Here is a 21,002-nt window from a genome sequence, read left to right on the forward strand (position 1 = left end):
AGCTTAATTTTGCAGTCACGTTGGACCTAGTTGCTAAAAAATCTTGAATGCTACGTGGCTTTTTCTTTTTCTGAGGTCTATTAGGTAAGCCTCAGGTGTTCATTTGAGATGCTCTGATCTTTAGATTTCCTTTGGTGGAAATTAGCCAAGGAGCACCACTATTGGGACATCATTCAGCTTTCAGAACTCTTTGTAGTCATTCCTCTCCTTGAAATGTCTCCAGTTTAAATATTAATATTAAAAATCTGAATACTTAGGCCAGGATAGAAATAATTTTTTTAAGACAAGATATGATTTATCATACTCCGGGGATGTAGATATGCATTATGGCAAAGCTACTCTCTGGTCTAAGAAAAGTGCTCTTCCCAGAAAGTTCTCTCTGTCTTGTGTAGGAAACACCAGAGGCCAGCAGTCCTCCCTAAGTCTCTGAAACACTTGTTCCCAGCCACACAGAGCTCTCTGTGGATAAAGAATTAATTGGCTCGTGCTAGTAATTGAATCGCCTACTCTCTTTTATGCAAGTGGTAGGGTTCACTTCTATTTATCCTATAAAAATTAGGCACACATTCACAACAACATGGATGGACTTTGAGGGAATTATGTTAAGCGAAATAAGCCAGATAGAGAAAGACAATCTCTGTATGACTCCACTCATATGAGGACTTTAAACATGTGGACAAGGAGAACAGATTAGTGGCTACCAGGGGAAAGGGGGGGTGGGGGTGGGCACAAAGTGAAGGGGTGCACCTACAACATGACTGACAAACAATAATGTACAACTGAAATTTCACAGGATTGTAAACTATCATAAACTCAATAAAAATTAACTTAAAAAAAAAAAGGCAGCTCCTCCCACCTGTACCTACTGGGCTTCCTATTCCACTTGCCAGAGCCCTGACCCGGTTCAGGCCCTCAACTCACCACTGTCCTCAGGATACTGGGCTAAGGGCTTGAGTAAGACAGAGCTGTGGAGGCAGGAAGGGGGCACTGTGGGCTCGGCCCTGTGGTTCCAAGGTGTAAAGAGGGCATTGCAACTTCGCACCAGCTCAGCCCACCTGCATACAGAGCCCATCAGGTCCAGGCCATGGGGGAACCCATGCCAGGTGAAATGTCTGCCTTGGGGCTCAGTGGGCTGACCATTCTGCCTGAACCATTCACTGGCTCCACCCATAATCTCCTGGAGCAGAGAGTAGGGCTGCTGCCTTGCCAAAAAAAAAAAAAAAAAATTAGGCAGAGAGGTGAGTAGCTATTAAAGAATCTTTAAAAGCCTGTTGGGCCAGCTCAGAGGATAAAGAACTAGTTTTTTCCATCTTTGGACACACAGGGCTTCTTTATTAAGAAACATGCAGGGGCCCGCCCGGTGACCAAGTGGTTAAGTTTGCGCACTCCGCTTTGGCAGCCCAGGGTTTCGCTGGTTCGGATCCTGGGCGTGGACATGGCACCGCTCGTCAGGCCTCGTTGAGGCGGTGTCCCACATGCCACAACTAGAAGGACCCACAACTAAAATATAAAACTATGTACCAGGGGCTTTAGGGAGAAAAAGAAAAAATAAAATCTTTTAAAAAGGGAGAGAGATATGCAACACAGGAGCTAGAGGTAAGGTATATCGTGGGAGAGAGTTTACCTGCATGGCTAATGCGTGAATATGTTCACCTTTAGTGAAATCAGAGTCTATAGATAAACCAAGATTCCCCTCCTTGGACTTTTTAGAGCTCGTTTTAGCCTCATGGTAATTCTGATTTTCTGATTTGAGGAGAACCCTCTTTTTGCATTTTTGTGCACTCTAGCACAGTTAAGTGGATTTTTGCAATATCTTGAATTTACCTGGAGAAGAACTTGGCAAATGTGGCATTTGTTCTCTTACCAATGCCTCCTCCCTCGTGGCCATGAGCACCCTGGCCTTGCCTCACCCACTGGTGCTATAAGATCTGAGTCTACTCATAGTCCTTTTCATATATTTTTTTAGTCAACTACATTCATTGCTTTTTAAAAAATATTTCTCAAGATTGAAGGATTGGAGGGAAAATGTCGTAAATGAGTTCTGCTGCCCTCTCCTGGAAATGAGAGCCATCAAAAGCTGGTTTAGCCATAGCCCCGTTGAAGGTGCTACGTGATGTTTCTGCCAGGCGGTGCTCACGCCTCTCTTGCCAGCTAGTTCTTGGCCCCAGTGTGCAACACCGTGGTGCATGGATGGAAAGTGTGGACCGACTCCAGCTCCCTGGGGGGCAGATACTAACTTTGTCAGCCTCTGTTTATGTGCACATCATCCTGCAGCCTGCAAGTTCTTGGTCCTGGCTAGGCTTCCATTTTAAGGCCTGAGTGATTGAAAGGAATTCACTTTACAGCCAGTACCTGGACTTGAACTTGTTTAACTTCTTCCCTGTGGGTGCTCTGCTGTTCAGTAGGCTGCGAATTATGTCATCATCCTAAGGAGCGGTCAAACCTTACCTGTGTCACAAAACGGTGGACACAGAGCTCCTTTCCTATCTCTCTCAAGATTTCTCTGAGGGCAGTCCTTCTAGGAAAAATCACGCACAGGATGACTGCAGTACAAAATGTTGGCCAAACCCTTTATTCATCAACACATACTTCTGAAGCATCTGCTTTATGCTGTGTGCTGTGCTAGCTTCTGTGTGACACTAGACCAATGTCCTGGAGCCTCTGTCCTTACCACAGTCATGGTCAAGATAGGGAGATGAGATGAACGCAACCAGCCTGGAACAGAACAAATTGTGGTGCTAAGTTGTGTTGTCTAGAGTTAGTAGAGTGCAGTGATGTATTCCAGTTGCTTGAGGGTTTGGATTCTGGAGCTTTACTCTCCAGACATTTTGTTGAAGCATAAATATTAGTACAGAGCCAATTACAATAAAATCTCATTGTACTGCAATTTGGTTCTACTTTTATCCAGTCACGGATTCCTTAGACTTTTATTTAGTGCCTACTCCATCATTCCAGGCATTGTGGGTGGTTCTGGCTCTGGGTTGGGCTTGAAGACGAATCCATCATGGTGCCTCAAGGAGCTCACAGTGTATTGAGGGACACAGAGTGTAACAAGAATCTAATATGACAAGTGCCATTGTGGAGCCAGGCACAGAGGGAGTGCAAGCATGAGCTAGGGTGGCAGCTCACTTTAGCCATCTCTTTGTCACTGATAATCAGCACATCCTTTCTTATGGCTCAGCTTCCTCATCTGGAAAATGGGAAGGTAACAACACTATTCTCCCAGTCACCACCATCCAGCCTCAACAAAGAAATTAGTTCTCAACAAGAGCAGAGAAGGAGAGTCTGTGGGAGTTCTGTGCCTCCATGTAGGCAGTTTTCAGATGTCTGTTTAAGGCAGACCCTACATAAGCTCTGTGGCGCCTCACCTGCAGGAAATTTCCACAGGGCTTTCTATGAGAAAATGGCCCAAGGAGATGTTTCCTAGGGGCCCAGGGTCAGCATGTAAATTCCCCACGTGAGATACAGGGACACTCTTTGCTGCTCAGATGCCTCTTCAGTGTGGTTCATGGAGGGAAAGGGTCAGCCTGCCCTTTGCCAAGGAGGGAGGAGGCTTGGTGAGCCCCCCCACCTCGAACAAAACAGGACTTTCTGTTATTCTCTCAAAAGGGATGCAGGAATGATAGACCAGCATCCACAACTGAAAGAATTTTATGTATTTCTTGATATTGGCATCTTCCTTGTGGTAGTTGGGTAAATTTATCCCCTGTATGAAAAGCCATTAAGGCTTCAAGGAAAACAGGTAGGGAGCTAGGTTGACTGGGGAGAGAGCCAACCTAATGAACAGAGTCGGAGAGGCAGTTCCACAGAGGAGCAGAGGGGCTGTGTTCACAGTAGCAGTTGCAAGAGGGAAGGGAGAATGTGGAGAGCCAGTCACAGCCTGAGAGGGCATCCTCAGACCTCGCATTTAAAAGCTTCCCCCAATTTTCTACCTAAGACCTACCCTGCTTGAGACCATTCTCCTTATTTGCTTCCATTAGCTACTTTGCCCATCAGCTTCAGGTCTGTTCCCTAAGTTTCAAAACTTTGGAGCAATTGTTTTCCCTCCTTGCTCTCTGTCCCCTGCAGGGAGTGAATCAGGAACAACAGTCTTTAGCTCTTACATCCAGGTGTTGTGCTGATCACACGTTCCTATGCCTTTGCATTGCTGGAGCGCATCTAGGAAGGAACTAATTTGAGGGGGAGGGAAGGATAGGGACCCTCTCTGTGCCAGGCACTGTGCTTACCTGCTGCACTTAAATTATTCCCATCTAGTCCTCTTAACAAGCCTCGGTACTAGGTACTGTGACCCCAACTTCCCAGAGCTAGAAACATTCCAGCCATTAGGGAATCAGTCCTGTGTAGTTAGAGTGAGGTTTACATTTAGAGTCTGTTGCTCCCTAAAGCTGGCACTAACCTGGTCTATTGCAAAACCCAATCTCCTCATCTGGTACTCAAAGGTTTTCTAAAAGCTGTTCGAGCAGTCCGTCTGGTCCCTGAGCTCTCTGTTCCTGCCAAACGAGTCTCATGACAGCTTCCCCACCGTCAACGCCTCCCTTGCCATCCTCCAACCTGCAACAGACCATCCTGGAAGCTCAGGGAACACCTCGCTGTTCTAACTCACCTGAGTTCGTCTGCTTCTCTTTCAAAGTCCAGCTTCTTTCTCCGAGAACCTCTTCAGGCCACACATTCATTCCAAATGCCCACTAACTCTCAGAAAGCCCGTTCATCTTCCCTCACCTGTTTATCTGTGTATCTGGGAGCCAGGTGTGTGTTGGTCTGTCCCTTTACACGTGCAAATGAATGCTAGCAGCTGACTGTTTATTGATGTGCAGTGCGGTACTTACTGGTCAGGGGAGACTCCTCTCTTAGTCTGCATGCTTTTAAACGCAGGAACCACCCACATGCTGAGTGTGTAATTTCTTTAGTGTCCAGAGTGCAGTGGCCATTTGTAGAATGTAATGGTTATGGGCAATGATGATAATAATGATGATGATGGAATTTGCACATTATTACTACCTCCAGCCTAAATATTGAATATCCAGATATGGTTAGCATGATATTAGGGAGATTCTCTTTCAATTCATGTGACTTCTGTAACTTTGCACTTATATTTTAGATCAGTAGGTATTAATATATATAAGTTTCCAATGTACGCAAATCATTCATCTCACTAAGGAAAAGTGCTGTAAATCATTTCTCAAAATAAAAATGCGACTAGTAAGGTGGATGGAATGTTTTGACCCGGGGTCTTCTGGAGAGTAGCAGAGTTTGGTTTTCTGATACCTGGCCCCAGACACCATAAGCATGTGAATATCATGCCTAATCCAGCTTCTCCCAGTGGGTGGAGGAATCTCAGTACACAGAGCCCACTGTCACCTGGTAACCCCTGGCAGTGTGGGATAAGAGATGGCGATGCAGCAACCTTCCACAGTCACCAGCCCCTGCAATAGGTAGCAGCGCTGGGGCTGAGTGTCCAAAACCGCCATGCCAGTACCTGCTTTGGGACAGCTTCACTGGGAAATAGGAGGGAAAAATCTCTAAGAACTTCTGACATCTTTACCAGGGAAAAGGAATCATTTCCAGGGAACTCTCAGCTCCAGCCGAAGAAAATCTGCACAGATCACTCCTCCCTGAATCTTCTTTGCCAGGGTCCACGTTTCTCAGTGAGTGGAATTGATTCTAGGGACGATGATGACTATAAAAATGGCATGGAAGCAAGTGAGCATTAAGAGCAAAGGCATTTTTATCCTCTGGGCAAAATCAAAGTTTTGAGATCTTCCTGAAAGCGTTTCCAGAATCCTTTCCCCTCTGAAACTCCTTAAGGCATTCAGCACTAAGTCCTTGACTATTTTGAGGTTTTGATATATTTTTGCATTATTATTCATAGACTCCCCTGCCAGAACAGGAAGGCCCAACTGTTGGAACAGTGGGAACTTTTGAACTGATGAGCTCCAAAGATTTAGCATACCAGATGACAATTTATGATTGGGAACTCTTCAACTGTGTGCATGAGGTAAGGCGCTCGATTGGGAGCGTTAGTAGGTACCAGAGCAATTCGAGATGAAGTCTGCTGGCATTGCTCAACTGCAAATGTTTATACGCACTGCCGTATGGAAACCACATGACGATTTTTAAAATATTTTTATTAATAAAGCCTGCTATAAAGCCTTTGAGTGTGAAAGAAAAATTTTTATGATTTACAGTAAGCTCTGTCTTCCTGAGTCTGTTAAGCCAATAGCACCGGGGTTTATATGTTTAACAAGCCTCATTGAAGCCTTTCAGATCTCAAGTACAAGTTCTATTCCAGTCAGAGATCGTAGTCACATTTGCTGACCAATGTCAATTTGTCTTGACGAATAGAGAAGCCCCACTGATGTTTTGATTTAAAAACAAAGGAGAGGGGCCAGCCTGGTGGCGCAGCAGTTAAGTGTGCACATTCCACTTCTTGGCGGCCCGGGCTTCACCAGTTCGGATCCCGGGTGCGGACATGGCACCACTTGGCACACCATGCTGTGGTGGGTGTCCCACAGGTCGGGTGGAGGAGGATGGGCACAGATGTTGGCTCAGGGCCGATCTTCCTCAGCAAAGAGAGGAGGACTGGCAGCAGTCAGCTCAGGGCTAATCTTCCTCAAAAAAAAAAAAAAAAAAAAACAAAGGAGTGACATCATTTTCCTTTTTTTCCCTAGCTGGAGCTAATCTATCACACATTTGGAAGGCATAATTTTAAAAAGACCACAGCAAACTTGGATTTGTTCCTGAGAAGATTTAATGAAATTCAGTTTTGGGTTGTCACCGAGATTTGCCTTTGTCCCCAGCCCAGCAAGCGTGTTCAGCTCTTAAAAAAATTTATTAAGATCGCAGCCCAGTAAGTATCGTTAGCTTGGAAAGAGAAAAATGTTTGAGGTGCGTTTTTGTTTTGTTCTCTTAGACTGCACCTTAAAAAGAAAAGCAAGATATAAGATCCCTTTATGCACAAGGACCAACCACAGGGGCTTGAGAATAAGTGAATTCTTGTAAAAGACGAATTTCTCTGGCTTTTGTAATATTTGACATCAATATATAAATTAACATCTTACGGCACTGATGCTGGAGTCAAAGTCGTGGCCTCTTTTTGCTCTGAACTGTTCAGACTTTGTGCCTCCCTCAGTTTAGAGTCCTTCAGCAAACAAAGTTCTGTTGTAGAAAGTTTTGTTTAAAAGGCTCAAATTGATACACAACATGACACGTTCTTGCCAGTAGAGGGCAGTGGGAACATGCATGTGCAGCCGCGCTTCGAACTCAGCCAGAATAAAATCGGTGAAATGCATAAAGGCGAGCGAACCTGCTACATGAAAATCATCTCCATAAACATCAGAAGAAGCAAGCGTCTTATAAATATTCTATTGAACAGTACTTCATGGGAAACAATTTACTTGCTGCAGGGGCCACTTAGATTTCTCCCTGACATGAATTTAATCTTCTCCTGCTATTTAGATATGCCTGACAACCTCCTGTTTACTTTCATGTTTTTGGTATCACCACAATGCTAAAAATAAAATGCTAAATGTAGCTTGTGGCTGGGAGATTTCTTTCCTTTGTAAATGCAGGGAGCTTCAGCCCCGGAACGTGGTGGACACAAGTGACCCCAGCTAGGCAATTTTCTTGAACCAAATAGTTTAGGTCCCATGCAGAGTCTGATTTCCAGAGCTAAACAAAGAAGTAAATGCTTCTGGACATTTCATACACATCAGCTTGCCAAATGCCTCGAATTATTTTGCCAAAAGTTTGAGAGTTCAACAGGGTATCCCAACCCCTTGGATTCAAATGCTGGTATCTCTCAATTGGAGAAAGCTGCCTTTTTGAAGAAAGATTTGGTAAAAAGTTGCTATGAATTTCTCAATCAGCATAGAGCCCTAGCAGCCTGGAGAGCCTGGTTGCAAGGGACTGATGCCTTCACATATCTGAAAGGGGGTGATTACGGAAACTGCGACAATATGTGCTTTACCGCTATAAGGAGCAGCTTCTCTCTTCACATTAGTCTGGCCATGCTAAGTGCAGCCAGGAGAAGAGAGAGGGGATCTGCACACAGATGTGGAGATGAGGAAGCCTTTTGGGGCCTAATCCTGTTATTTTACAGAGAGAAGATAGAGAGCGTTTCAAAACCTCAGGAACTTTTTAAAATGTTTTTGCCTTTCTTGTCTCTCTTCTTTCTGATTATGGGAATGAGTAGGTGGATTTGGCCTTCGGTATAAATTGGTTTGTATTATTCGACCATTATTAAGCTGTGCCATCCTGGAGTGGAGCTCTTTACAGATCCCAGCTGGAGGAGACGGTAGACTTTCATAAACCAAGATCGACCAGAATGAGACCTAAAGCTCGTGGCAGGAGCATGTTTTGTGGGATATTTTTAGAGAACTTCAACATATTCTGTTTAAGGTCTTTGATCTGCCCAGAGCTTTGTGGAGTTGGGGGTCCATGTGTTATCCTCCCCTTTTACAGATGCGGAGACTGAGGCACAGAGAAATTTCATGACTTACCTAGGGTGATAAAGTTAGTTGTCAGCAGTGACCAGAAAGGCAGGTCTGCAGTCCTGCATGTCCTTTCAAGATCACGTAGACAGGACAAAGGTGCACATGTGTCCATAGTTAGACTCTCGGCCTTCAGCCCCCGGGGTCTCTGAAGTGGCTTTCAGCCCCTGACCTGAGAGCTGCTGCCCCAGCACAGCAAAGGACTTGCTTTCTCTCCAGTGGGATGAGACATGCTGCAGCTTCTCTGAAATCTCTTTTCCCATTTCCATACAGACGATTTAAGAATCACTCAATGCTGCCTCTGCTAGGAGAATATGGGCAGGAAATGCCACAATTTAACTAGCCTTTTACAAAAATATTAATCCAAACAGGATTTAATTATGATGTCGTCAACTTAGATGACCATATTGATTTGGGGTGAAGGATTTGCATTTATTACAACATGAATTCTTCTTTCCCGTTTCAAGGAGCTGGTATGAAGAAGTTGGGGATTCCTTTCTGCTCTCTCTTTGTTTAAATTAAACCAAGTACCTGGGCTAAATAGTGCCATTCTAATAAGAATCTTTGGTTCTATTCCTAAATGTATATTCGTAAAAGCTAATAGTGACATAAGTACAGATTCAAAATGATCAGCTTCATCAACACCAGTAAAACAGAGAAAATAAGGGTTTTTTTTAGTTAGTTGTTCGTCTTTTCTCAGTTTGAAAACTCTGAGCGCACAGGGATCGTGACTTGTAAATTGATAATATTTCAACAAATTAGAAGCCATGGTGGCTGCAGCAGTATGATTTCTTCAGTTTCCTCTCAAGCTGCCCGAGGAGGGGTCCGGTTCCAGCCAAAAGTCTGGAAGTCTTCAAGGACGTTTTGCTTTTTCTCTTCCTCTCCCATGAGATGTCTCCCTCCAGGTTCGACAAGGCTTTTAGCAAGCTTTGGGATGATAATAGCAATCCCTGGGGTAGGTGTCTTTAAATTCCTTCTCAAAACCTGAACTTAGATGGCCAAAACCATCACCTGTCTGAAATTACAGTGAGAAATCAAACAGCAGAACGTGGTCACCCAAGTGGAACTTACACAGTGCATTAAATCTATGCTTGCCTGTTCTCGTAAAGGAGACCTGACGAATATTAACGACTATCAGAAAATAGAACTCTAATTTTTTTATCTCACTCAAAAGTGGTATTTTACCCACACATGTTCCTCTTGTGTTTCAGCTGTAAGGAGTACAAAAATCTGAATTCCTTTTTTGCCATCGTCATGGGACTAAGTAATGTTGCCGTGAGCCGTTTGGCACTAACGTGGGAGGTAAGCTTCAGCTGAGATCCAGCTGTGACTTTTGCCTTAAGAATAAAAACACAGGCTCACCAGTGAGCTTTTTGTACAGAAATATCACTCACGCTCGTATAATAATAGAAAAGGTGGGACACTTTGAGGAAAGTGACCTGTCTCCTTTTTCTAGTTGCCTTAGAGGGTGATTTTAGAAAGGTGTTGTTCTTTTGTGTATGGGGGAATGAGGAACTCTCAGCTTCTTGGTCTATACAATGTAAATACTAATAAGTTTAGTTCCTATGTATAACATGAATCAACAACATTGTTTGGGTGACTTCAAAGGTTTTGCTCATAGATTCTATTGTTCTCTGGAATGTCTGCGTACTACTTTTGCAATAAGCCTTATTTATAATTAAGAAAGGACAGAGGATCCATTTTTATCTAAGTAGTCATTTTGCTCCTGGGAGAATTAGCCAGAAGGCCAACTGTTTGGCCCAGCTGAGTACTAAGTATCTCTTAACTGCCTGGCAGTCCTCTCTGTGTATGGAGGAACGACAGTTGGCTAATAGTCAGTTTGGGGCAAAATTTGTGCAGGTGTGTTGTGAATTTCTAGAGCAAATATGATTCATGTTTGGTTGATGGTTGGTTACTCGTGCTAGAGAACATCTTCATTTTTCCTTAGCTAAGTACTCAAAATGTGCCTGATCCTTACATGTGGTGTATAGTCAAAGAAATACTAAACTCTGATAGAACATACACACAAAAATAGACTCTTACTAAAAATAAAAAGTATGTGTAAGTGGAACAAAAAGAGGGCAAGGAGTAGATAACAGAGATTTAATTTGCACTGGTGCTGAAAGGCAGCTGTTTGCATCTCTGAATGTTCTCCTTGAAACATTTCCTTCTCCACCCCTCTGCTGAAACCGTTTCCTTTCTCTGTCCCTCCTAAATGTTTCCATTGTTTATGGGGCAGGTCCTCACAAGTCCTTCAGTCTTGGATTTCTCTTAAAATTCCAGGCACATGGAGCACACAGCAGCTCATCCTCTGAATATAGGAATGAGGGAATTGGTGAGGCTTGCGTGCGAGGCAGCTGTATCATCTTCCAGCTAGTAAAAGGACGGAGTTAGTGCTGCCAATGAATCTAAGCAGTGAAACCATAGTGCAGGCCCCCCTGTCTTGTAGCCTAAGGCTCTTGGAATCTCTGGAGACCTAGGGTTTCCTCTCAGGTAGTCTGCTTTCTCAGCCTGCTTCCCACTTCTAATCCCCTCGTGGAGTCCAAATGAGTTGGTTGGGGAAATCAGAGTAAAGCTTCACAGGGGTCCAGGAAGGCCAGGAGTAGGTACCACATAACAGCAGGCAGATATTAAGGCCATAGCATGTGGGAAACACTATCAGAGTCCCCTTTCCTGGTCTAAAGAGAAAAACAGGAGGCTGCTTGGGAAGGGGGGGAGGGTACAGGTAGCAAAGGGAGAGAGCTAATTGACCAGTCCTTCAGTTTCACAGGGAATAGGAAGGAGTACCCCAGTGTGTGAGCTTCTGTTTTCATCCTTGCATGTTGCTGAAAAGAGAAAATTAACCTTTCATCATTTGCCAGCCTTTATTTTTTAAGATGAAATGTAATTATATCATTCTGTAGGAAGAGCTTTTATTCATAAGCATCTTTGATTTTGGTTTATCTACCTGTACTTGCCAAGAACCTCCCAAGGGCTTCTCATACAACTCCAGTGAGTACCATGATGGCGGCATGAGCAGCGTGAGAAACAGTGCCTGACCTCCCAGAGCTATGGAACACATGTGAAACTGCCCATGATCAAAGCAGAAAGTAGTTAAGCCACATGGCAAAGGGAATAATTCAAAATAGAGGGGAAAGGCCAGTCTGAGATAAAGCAAATGGGAGGAATAACCTAGAGTGGAGTTTCTTGGCCTTGGCAGTATTGACATTTTGGGCAGGATAATTCTTTGTTGTGGAGGGCTGTCCCCTGTGATGTAGGATACTTAGCAGCATCCCTGTCCTCTACCTACTATATGCCAGTAGCACCTGTCACCTCACCCCACCCCAGCTGTGAGGACAGCAGATGCCTACAGACATTATCAAATGTCCCCTGGGAGGGCAGTGCAAAATTGTCGCTAGTTGAGAACCACTGCTCTGGAAGCACAGGGTACGGATGGAGGATAGTATTAAGGCCAACAAAAGTTTTTATTACCATTTGATCTCCTGCGTTTGCCAAAAGCTAGCTAAGTAAAGAAAGAGAACTAGAGTGACAGAGATCTAACCAAAAATGTAATTCAGTCCTAATTTTAAAGGCAGTCTGTGTTCATGGGAAGTTATCGCCTGACATGGTGGTTTGGATCCTCGTGTGGGGTGAGAGCTTTGCGTCCCTTGATGCCCATCCCAGCTTTCATCCCTTTGGACGTTCCCTCTGAGCAAGGATATCAGGTTGCCCTGAAACCTGACTTGAAGAGAGGTGCTAGGAAAATGAGCCTGGAGGATACGGAGGAGACTAGTTCCTAGAAACAAAATAAGATTTTTACAATGTTTAAATGGGAATATGACAAACTGATTCGGATATGAGAGACAAGGAGGAGAGAGGACCTTTTCAGCCATTGCAGAGGCCTGACCGGTGAAGTGGTTGCTGACAGTAGACTTCACTGTGCGAAGCAGAGCTGAGCTGGGGATCTCCGAGGCCCGGGACTTGGTCACCACTTCCACAGTCTCAGGATGAGAAGCACATCATGCTGCTCCATCTTGGTGTGGCCCTGTCAGAAGAGAAATGTTGAGCTTTACTAAAAGCTCAGGATCTGAGCAAAGTGAGAACCAACAGATTGAAAGATGATTCAGTGTTAACCTACTGGTGTGGATATATAGGAATAGTCAATGGTGTTGAAGCGTGTGCCAAAATATAAACGTGAGAAGTTACTAAATTGATAGAACTATCAATTTTTGTATTATAGCAGGGCAGGGAAATCATGAGGGAGAAATGTTTATGTAGAAAAGTGTGGAGCATATAAGAGGCAGGTGATGTGAATTACAGAGGCCCTGACCATCATCAGCTGTGTGACTTTGGGCATGTCAATTTAAACTGTGAGGCTTAATTTCTTCCATCTATAAAACCTAGGTTTAATCTATTCAAATAAACATTCACTGAGCACTTACTATGTACCTGACACTCTTTTAGGCACTGAGGATATAGCAATAAACAAAACTGATAAAAATCCCTGTGCTCATATAGCTTACATTGTAAGGGAGAAGGAGGTCAAAATAGATAGTTTCCAAAACTTGTGATCCTAACATCCTCTGGTCTAAATTCCTAATTCTGAAAATCAGAGAGTTTAAAAAGGGGGTTGGGGGGGTGGTGTATTTCCAAACCACTTGTCATCTGTGAATGCAATCTTCTTTATGAATAATCCATTTCAGAGAACAGTATAAAAGCAGTAAGACCAAAGCATCCATAGTTACTTTTGGTTCAACTAGGTTCTGCCTCTTAAAAGGCAAGTTCTCTATATTCCAGAAGATTATCCTCAAATGACAAGATGGATTACAGTCTGGCCTGTCTTAGAGATGTTTGATTAAGAGCCAAAAGCAATACATTTCCCCTAGAAATGGTCACACATGATACAAATCCAGATATTGACTCTGACATATGAGGGTGGCATTTTCATTTCATTAACAGAAACTGCCAAGCAAGTTCAAGAAGTTCTATGCGGAGTTTGAAAGCTTAATGGTAAGTGACAGTGGCTCCTTTATTCTGTTCACTGTCTGCATTAATCCAATTTCTGATTAGCTGAATTGAAGTTCTCATTTCAGGAATTTTATCTGTCCTTGTATGACTTTAAGAAGTTTATGATCCCGTTTTAGTGCTGCTAAAACAAGCATGTCTGCCTAATGAATGGCACCCTCAGGAACTAACTTAAAGAGGACTTATGTCCCACATAAGGTCAATTTGTGTAACTAAGAAAAGCAATATAATAGGATCCTTTCTGTCTAGCACAGGTTGGCTATGGGTTAGAAGCTGCATTTTCCTTGGCTTGCCAAAATTATTTTTCCCCATTGGCTGGGAGGTGTTAACAGACAGAAAAGGGGTGAGTGGAACTTGGCAGGAGGGATGGGATGGGTTCAGAGAGGGCAAGTCGGGTCTGGCTGTGCAAGGCAGAGAGGAGGGTGATCTGAGCTCCCAGGAAGGAAACTGAGCTTCGGGAGAAGGGGAATCTTGTGGTTGGAGTTTGCTTTACCCATCTCCTACGTGCTCCCACAGGAAATCTCTACCCTTGATCCCTGTAGGCAGATATCCCTTTCAAACGAGAAAGCAAACAAAAGCAAATTATTTTCATGTCATACGGGAGGTTGTTTTGAAACAAAAATCTATTTGTTTAATCGCGTCTACCTTTCTTTTGTGGCTACACTTGATTCAAAACTGCCTGATTGTGGCATGCCCAGGCTGGGTGCGTTGGGAGGTAGAGGGGGTGGAGTATGTGTCACTAGTCGTTAACCAGCATCTCTCTGTTTCTCTAAAGGATCCTTCGAGAAACCACAGGGCCTACCGGCTGACCGTAGCTAAGCTGGACCCCCCTCTCATCCCCTTCATGCCTTTGCTCATTAAAGGTAATTCTAGGGAGATGCACAGGCCAGGTGTGTGGGGAAGAAAATGAACAAGAGCCTCATCAGGTTGAGCTCTCTGGGAAGAATGAGCTCACCCTTCCACCTTCTTCATCTCCTCTCAGCCCCGGCTTTTCTGAAAGGGGTGGGGAGGGTATTGGAGGAGCAGGGATTCAGGATTTGGAAGACTTGATGGTGAAACAGACAGTTAGTTGGGAAATTTTACTAATCTCAGGTAAAGTGCTTTAGAAAGTTAAACACCTAACATAAAAGGAACTATTATCAGCTTTTTTCAACTGCAGTGTTATGCAAATCCTCCAGCATAATCTGATGGTGCTATTGTGGTTTCTTAGTATGACATATTTCTGTTAGTGATTGGAATGTGACTTTTATTTCTTTGCAGATATGACATTTACTCATGAGGGGAACAAGACGTTCATTGACAATCTAGTAAACTTTGAAAAAATGGTACGTACGGTGTTATAACCTTAACCACAATGTTTTTTTTTAAATGAAATTTGCATTTGTACTAATAAAGGAAATAATTTCCATATATGCTGCCATGCTAAAAAGGTAGTTACGCATAAAGGAGTTTTGAAATATTCGGTTCAAATTGGCTACCTATTTTAGTCTGTCAGTTCTCTTTTGTGAAATCGAATAGTATTTGTGCTGCGGCTCACAGCAGCAGCTAGCTTTTATGCTGTGTGGTTCGTCCTTGACTGCCTGTTGCTAAAATGCACGAATGTTCCAGAGTGACTTCCATGTTGTTGTTTTGTTGTAAGGTTTATGGAGCTAGACTGCCCCGGGATGCCTTTGAAATGTCTATCTGCTGAGCCTGACTTTAGTGCATGTACGTAAAAGGTAGCTCTATAGCAGATTTCTGTTATATAGTATTAATGGAAAGATGTGTTACTTATCCCAATAAAGTTCACCCAAGTTCAGAGAGGGAACTTGGAAATCTTCATAACCAAAAACTAAATTTTTTTAAATAACAGATGCAGAACTGGTACATATTCAGTATTTTCCAGCCACCCACCTCCCCAAAAAAAGCTGTGTTATCTGGCATTAGGTACTTTGCAGTTTATTTTCTTATGTTCTGTGAAGCAATAAGGCAGGTCTTGCCAAAACCTTTCTTTAGCTACATAGTTCATGTTAATGGAATGCTCCATTGTCTTCTAAATCCTCTGGCTGCATCCTGGATGGATGTCACAGTGTTATCTCTGTGTGGGTGAGCATCTGCCCTGGGTAGTGGTTTGCAGGGGTGAATGGGAGGCTGCAGGAAAAGCTCAGGAGACATCAGGTTCCATTCTCAGCTTCATCACTTTGTAGCTGTCCCTTAACTTCTCTGTGGGTCAGTGTCCCCAACAGAAAATTGGCATCACACCTGCTCCATCCATCTCTGGAGTTTGTTGGAGGGTCCAGAGTATATAAGTATTCCTGTAAGCCATAGAGTGCTATAGAATTCTTATCAGAAAACTGTTCTTCTAATTGCTTCTTGAAATCCAGCTAGTAGGTATGAGTCCAGGAGAATGTCAGACATCCTGCAGTAATCTTAGAAGGATCACACCATTCGGCTTTGGGAATGAGCTTATTGCAGACCCCAGCCTGGTAAAGAAGTGCAGCAGTTGCTGGGCACTTGGTTCCCGTGTCTTAAGCTTCTTAGGAAAAGCCCATGAGTCCTCACTCTTCAAAGACACTCTATACAAGAGGGCAAATATTTTCTCAGCAGTCTTCCTCTCCACCCCCTGCCTACACCAAGGGCAGGTTTGAACATCTCTATTACTGTGTCATTTTAATAATTCTTTGATCAAAGTGAAAAGCATTCTTTGCTCACTTATTAGTCTGGAGAATTAAACATATTTCCCTGATTTCTCAAAAGAAAGGCTTGTTTTCCAGAAAGGAAAGATTTAGCAAGTAGGTAAAGAACCTTCCGGATCACTTATGCAGAAATGCAGAGAGGTGGCAAAGCCAACCATCTGACTGTAAAATATATGTGCACAGAGGCATAGAAGTCAGAGTTTCCTGAAGAGTTGAAAGAGCTTAAAAACTTTTGATCTTTAAAGTTAGCTAAACAGAACGAACAAGAACAGCAGAAATATCTGTCGAGGAGGGCCAAAGTTGTCTCATCTGGGCCTTTAGATCTTGGTGTCACATCCGTAACCTACAAAGGAAAAGTCAAGATCATATTCGGCGGGTGTTAAGAGAGCTCCCCTTCCCCTTTTTGCACTGCATGCCCATAGCAGTGGATTCTCATCTGCCCAGCAGTGAGGAGAGAGGTCCTTCACACCCTACTCTCAGAAAAAGTCCACTTTTCTTAAAAACAACTGAACAGCTAAGTTGGCAATTCAGCTGCAATGACGGACACCTAAATTACTGATGGCTTAAGCAAGATAAGTTTCTTTCTTTCTAACTTAAAGGTCCAAGCATGTCTGGTAGTTTTGCTTCAGGAAGGGATCAAGGTTTTAGGCTTCTTCTCTCTTGCGATTTCACCGTCTGTATGGTCCAAGATGGCAGACCACCATGACCTCATTCCAGCTAGACCTAAAGGGAAAAGGTGAAGACGTGCTTCTTTCCTGCAAGGATACGACCTGGAGTTACTCTCACCACTTGGCACACATTTTATTAGCCAGAAACTTAGTCACATGAAAGGACAGTTAGAATATGTAGCCCTCATTTTGAGCATCTACGTGCCTCACTATAAATTAGGGGGTTCTGTTACTATGAAAGAGGAGAGAAAGGATAGTGAAAGAGTGCTGTTAGTTCTTTGCTCTGGCAACTATAAATTTTCTTTAATTTGATAAATCACACCATGGGAAAGTTTAATTTTACAGTTGCCCTTCCATGAGTTAGATGTTCCTGGAAGATGAAATGGAATTTCAAAAAGATTTGATTATGTTTTTTTAAACCTGACTTTGACTAACCCAGCACTGGTTGCCAACTTTCCAACCTTTTCTCTTCATAAACTAGCTCCCCTCTGCCCCCACACCACCACCCCACTAGTGGCTGCCGTTCGTCCCATGTGTCGTGGGGAAGGATGCGTCTCCCTTTTCAGGTTGAAGTCCATGCCGCTTTTGAGTCATTCATCAGCAAGGCCAAGGTGGTGAGCAGAGCTGGCAGCCTTTGTGGGGCTGGTAAGCTGTATCCCGAAAGGGAGCCCCTGCCAGGGGCAGAAGTCACTAGGGTAGCCAGGAACACAGAAGCCTTTTCTTGGTGGCAGCACATTGCACAGTCACAGCAAACTACCATGCCAACCCGAAGTGTTTTTATTTTGAACCTTGAGGTACGAAATGAGGATTAGAGAATTTGTTGCATATTGGTTTTCAGGATTTATGAGTATGAACAAAAGAGAATTCACACTCTGATCCATATGCAAAAAAAAGAAAAGCAGACATTCTTTCATTTGGGGGAAACATAAAGGAGTATTCAAAAAAATGTTTGAATAAAGCCCTTTGTAGCTTTCTATGGCATACATGAATATTTATAACATTTAGGAGGTAGACTAGCAATGGATTAGAGGATAATATGCTGGCCGGCTGCCACTATCCCAGGCTGCATAAAGCATGCTGATAGCCATGGTTGCTACTGTATTAGGAGGTTGGTTCTATTTCACACGTACCCATATTTAGGTGTATTTATTTATGAATATTATTTTAAGATAGTCATTTTATTTGTAATGAGAAGTATAGGGCAAACTTCTATGCTTCTAGAAACATTAACAGAAACTAATTCATTAAGGAAATGTTTTGAATTCTTTTATTTTTGTATCACTAATCATGCTATTTCATAATTATCAACAATATGTTTTCTATCACCAATAATATCATTATAAGATTCATAGAGAGAGCACTGGACCTTTATCAGGCTATGGAAAAAAGAATCTCCAAGTAAAAATCTAAATGTTCGAATCCACCCAATTCCCAGACCCTTCCAATACAACAGAAATGTACAAGAGGACTTGGAAAGTTTACTTCTTTATATAGAATTCACAAACCAGTCTAAATGCAGATCTTCCAAAGGTTATGGTTCAAAGCCAGACAATATGTTTAGAGTGTCCAGGCAAAGAATTTTACTAGGAAATAGAAAGAAACCCAAAAAGTAGTTCTTAGCCTTTAGGAGATTATATGCAGTTGAGAGGATAAAACATAAACACATGAAATATTAAAAAGCAACAAAAGATATAAAAACTAGTTCACAATAGTAATAAAAGAGATGTCAAGAAAAATGCAAAGAGAGGTAACTTCATGCAGCTGTATCAGAGGAAAGTAAAACCCTATTAAATACAATGACATAACATAATCAAATCCAGACTTGTTACCCTGAGCACCCGTCCGGCCTCATCTCACGCTTCATCTTCTCTGTACTCAGTCCAAGTTGGTGTGAACAACCTTCTTTCTTTTCCTTCCTTCCTCAGGGTTTTGCACTAGCTGTTACCTTTGCCTGAAATTTTCCCCCGGTCTTCACCTGTCTGGCTCCTTCTCATTATTCGGGTCTCAGTTTGTGTGTCCCCTCCTCTGAACGGTCTTCCCCGACCGCCCTTCAAACACTCCTCTCCCCTCCCCACCCAGCCCTCTCACACAGAGAACCTTGCCTTGACAGCTCGGTCCACAATCTGAGGTGATCTTCTTTACTTGCCCCTTCATGGTCTGTCTTCCTCACTAGAGTGGAAGTGTCCTAGACCAGGTATCCTATCTGTTCTGTTTACTGATATTTCTCCAGCACCCAAAAATGTGTCTGGCACATTATCAACATGCAAGATATATTTGTTATAAGTTCACACGCTCTGCTTCGGCGGCCCAGGGTTCACAGGTTTAGATCCCCGATGTGGACCTAGCGCCACTCAGCAAGCCATGCTGTGGCAGCATCCCACATGAAATAGAGGAAGATTGGCGCAGATGTTAGCTCAGAGCCAGTCTTCCTCACACACACAAAAAAGAATAGCCCAATCATATTCTAGTTTTGGACTCAGTGAGATTAGACAATGCATAAAGCATTTTTAAAGGATTTTATGTAACAAAGATTTAATCCAGGAGTATTTTCTATTTCATTAGAAAATTTGATTAAGCAGAATGTCCCAAGCATTTTGCGTTACTGATACTTTAGGCAAGATGACTCCCTTAGCCTTCTCTTCCTAATTGGACATTATTCTATGCCCCTGCTCACTGTGGTGCTGCCTCTGTCCTTCAGTGTCCTTCCCTGAGGGCAGAGATACACAGCACTCTGCATGTGTCTGGACAGGCACCTGAACTACCATGTCCCATGGCTACCATATGTACAATATACCATGAGCATCGTATGTGTTACATGCGTGTATCTGTGTGTCACACACCTTTTAGATATTAAAACTCCATAGCTAGGGAACAGGGCTCAGGGTTCTTCATCAATGATGCATGTGGTGAAGGCTGGCTCAGCAACTGGGCCTTTTTATCTCTTATCTCTGGTCCTTACTGTGCACTTAACTCCACTTGGTTCCTATCACAGGCACAAACTTTATAGGTGAGAGACTGTGTATTTCCAGATATTTTTGTGGGGAAAAAAACTTTTATCTTAAATATGTGAGGGTCTGAGTGAAATAATCAGATAGTGTAAATGTGGTTTTACACATGCTAGGCAAGGAATAATTGACCAAGATCCCATATTTGATAGACATACAGACAAGGGCAGAACCAAATCAGTAGGAGCAGAAATAAGAAAAGAAGAAGAAATCTGGCAAGTATTAAGAACAAGAATGGCAAAGATCGCAAGGCGCAAGAGAAGGAAAGACAAAAACTGTTCAGAGCAGGCGTTCAGCAGAGGTCTGAGGTCTGGGAGCAGCTCCTCAAGGGGCTCGGAGCAGAGAGGCAGCCAAGCCTGAGAAGAGGGAGGCTCTGCAAGTGTGTGATTGCGAGAGTGTTGACAGTGCACTGTGGCATTGCCTCGAGGGCCTGCCGGTCTGAACTTGAAACACAGGCATAAGCGTCGGCTCCTCTTCAGCATCATTGGGAGAGCTAAGGGAGAGCCAGGACCCAGCGAACAAGAGCCAGTAGAGAGCTGGCCAGAAAAGCTGGAGACGGCTGTAAAGGCCTCGTGGGTTATCCACAGTCTGAATAGGAGAGAAGGTGGCACTTGGCCAGCCCACTCCTGAGGGGAGGGCGCTACAGAAAGCTAAACGGGGAGGCCAAGGCCCCAAGGGCCCAGTCTGAGAAGAGGCCCCTCTGACACGTCATTGGATTCAAGGGAATTACTTGCATCAGAGCTTGGGACTGTAGCCTTACGACCTCTTGCCTGTGCCAGGCTGGGTGTGGACAGCTGTTGCCCCTTCCTCTGGACGGCAGCTTTGTACGGGTCACTCTGCAACTCAGGCCCTAGGAAGGACACCTACTCTGAGTCACTCTGTTTTCAGCTAAAGAAAGAAATAACTACATGAGGATAGTTACAGAGTCCTTCACGTGCATTTCACCTCATTTTTCCTTTCTAAGCCTCCCTCCGTGACTTCAAGTCCTGAGGGAAATTCTTCAGCTTTCAGTTGGGTCCATCGCTCAGCCCCATAGGTGAGGAACTGAATGAATATATTTATTTTTGCAAATAAGCTCTGAAGACTTATAGAATTTGTAAATTACTAACTTCTAAATTAGTAATTTAGAATTCGTCCCAAGAAAAATGGCGGCTGTGTGAA

The 21,002-nt window shown here is 43.5% G+C and overlaps 1 protein-coding gene across 14 annotated transcripts in view; it reads left to right on the top strand.

Annotated features, from left to right (window-relative positions):
• The window catches only part of RAPGEF4 (Rap guanine nucleotide exchange factor 4), a 299,972-nt gene that overhangs the window by 270,321 nt on the left and 8,649 nt on the right, over positions 1–21,002 (top strand). For all 14 annotated transcript variants that reach the window (XM_070508109.1, XM_014846624.3, XM_070508107.1 and 11 more), the window contains 6 exons: positions 5,870–5,995; positions 6,669–6,847; positions 9,701–9,791; positions 13,428–13,478; positions 14,269–14,356; positions 14,754–14,818. In XM_070508109.1, coding sequence (XP_070364210.1) covers positions 5,870–5,995; positions 6,669–6,847; positions 9,701–9,791; positions 13,428–13,478; positions 14,269–14,356; positions 14,754–14,818 — 600 coding nt within the window. The remainder of the gene's footprint in view (positions 1–5,869; positions 5,996–6,668; positions 6,848–9,700; positions 9,792–13,427; positions 13,479–14,268; positions 14,357–14,753; positions 14,819–21,002) is intronic.

Source organism: Equus asinus, chromosome 4, assembly GCF_041296235.1.
Source record: "Equus asinus isolate D_3611 breed Donkey chromosome 4, EquAss-T2T_v2, whole genome shotgun sequence".
Classification (NCBI taxonomy): Eukaryota; Metazoa; Chordata; class Mammalia; order Perissodactyla; family Equidae; genus Equus; species Equus asinus.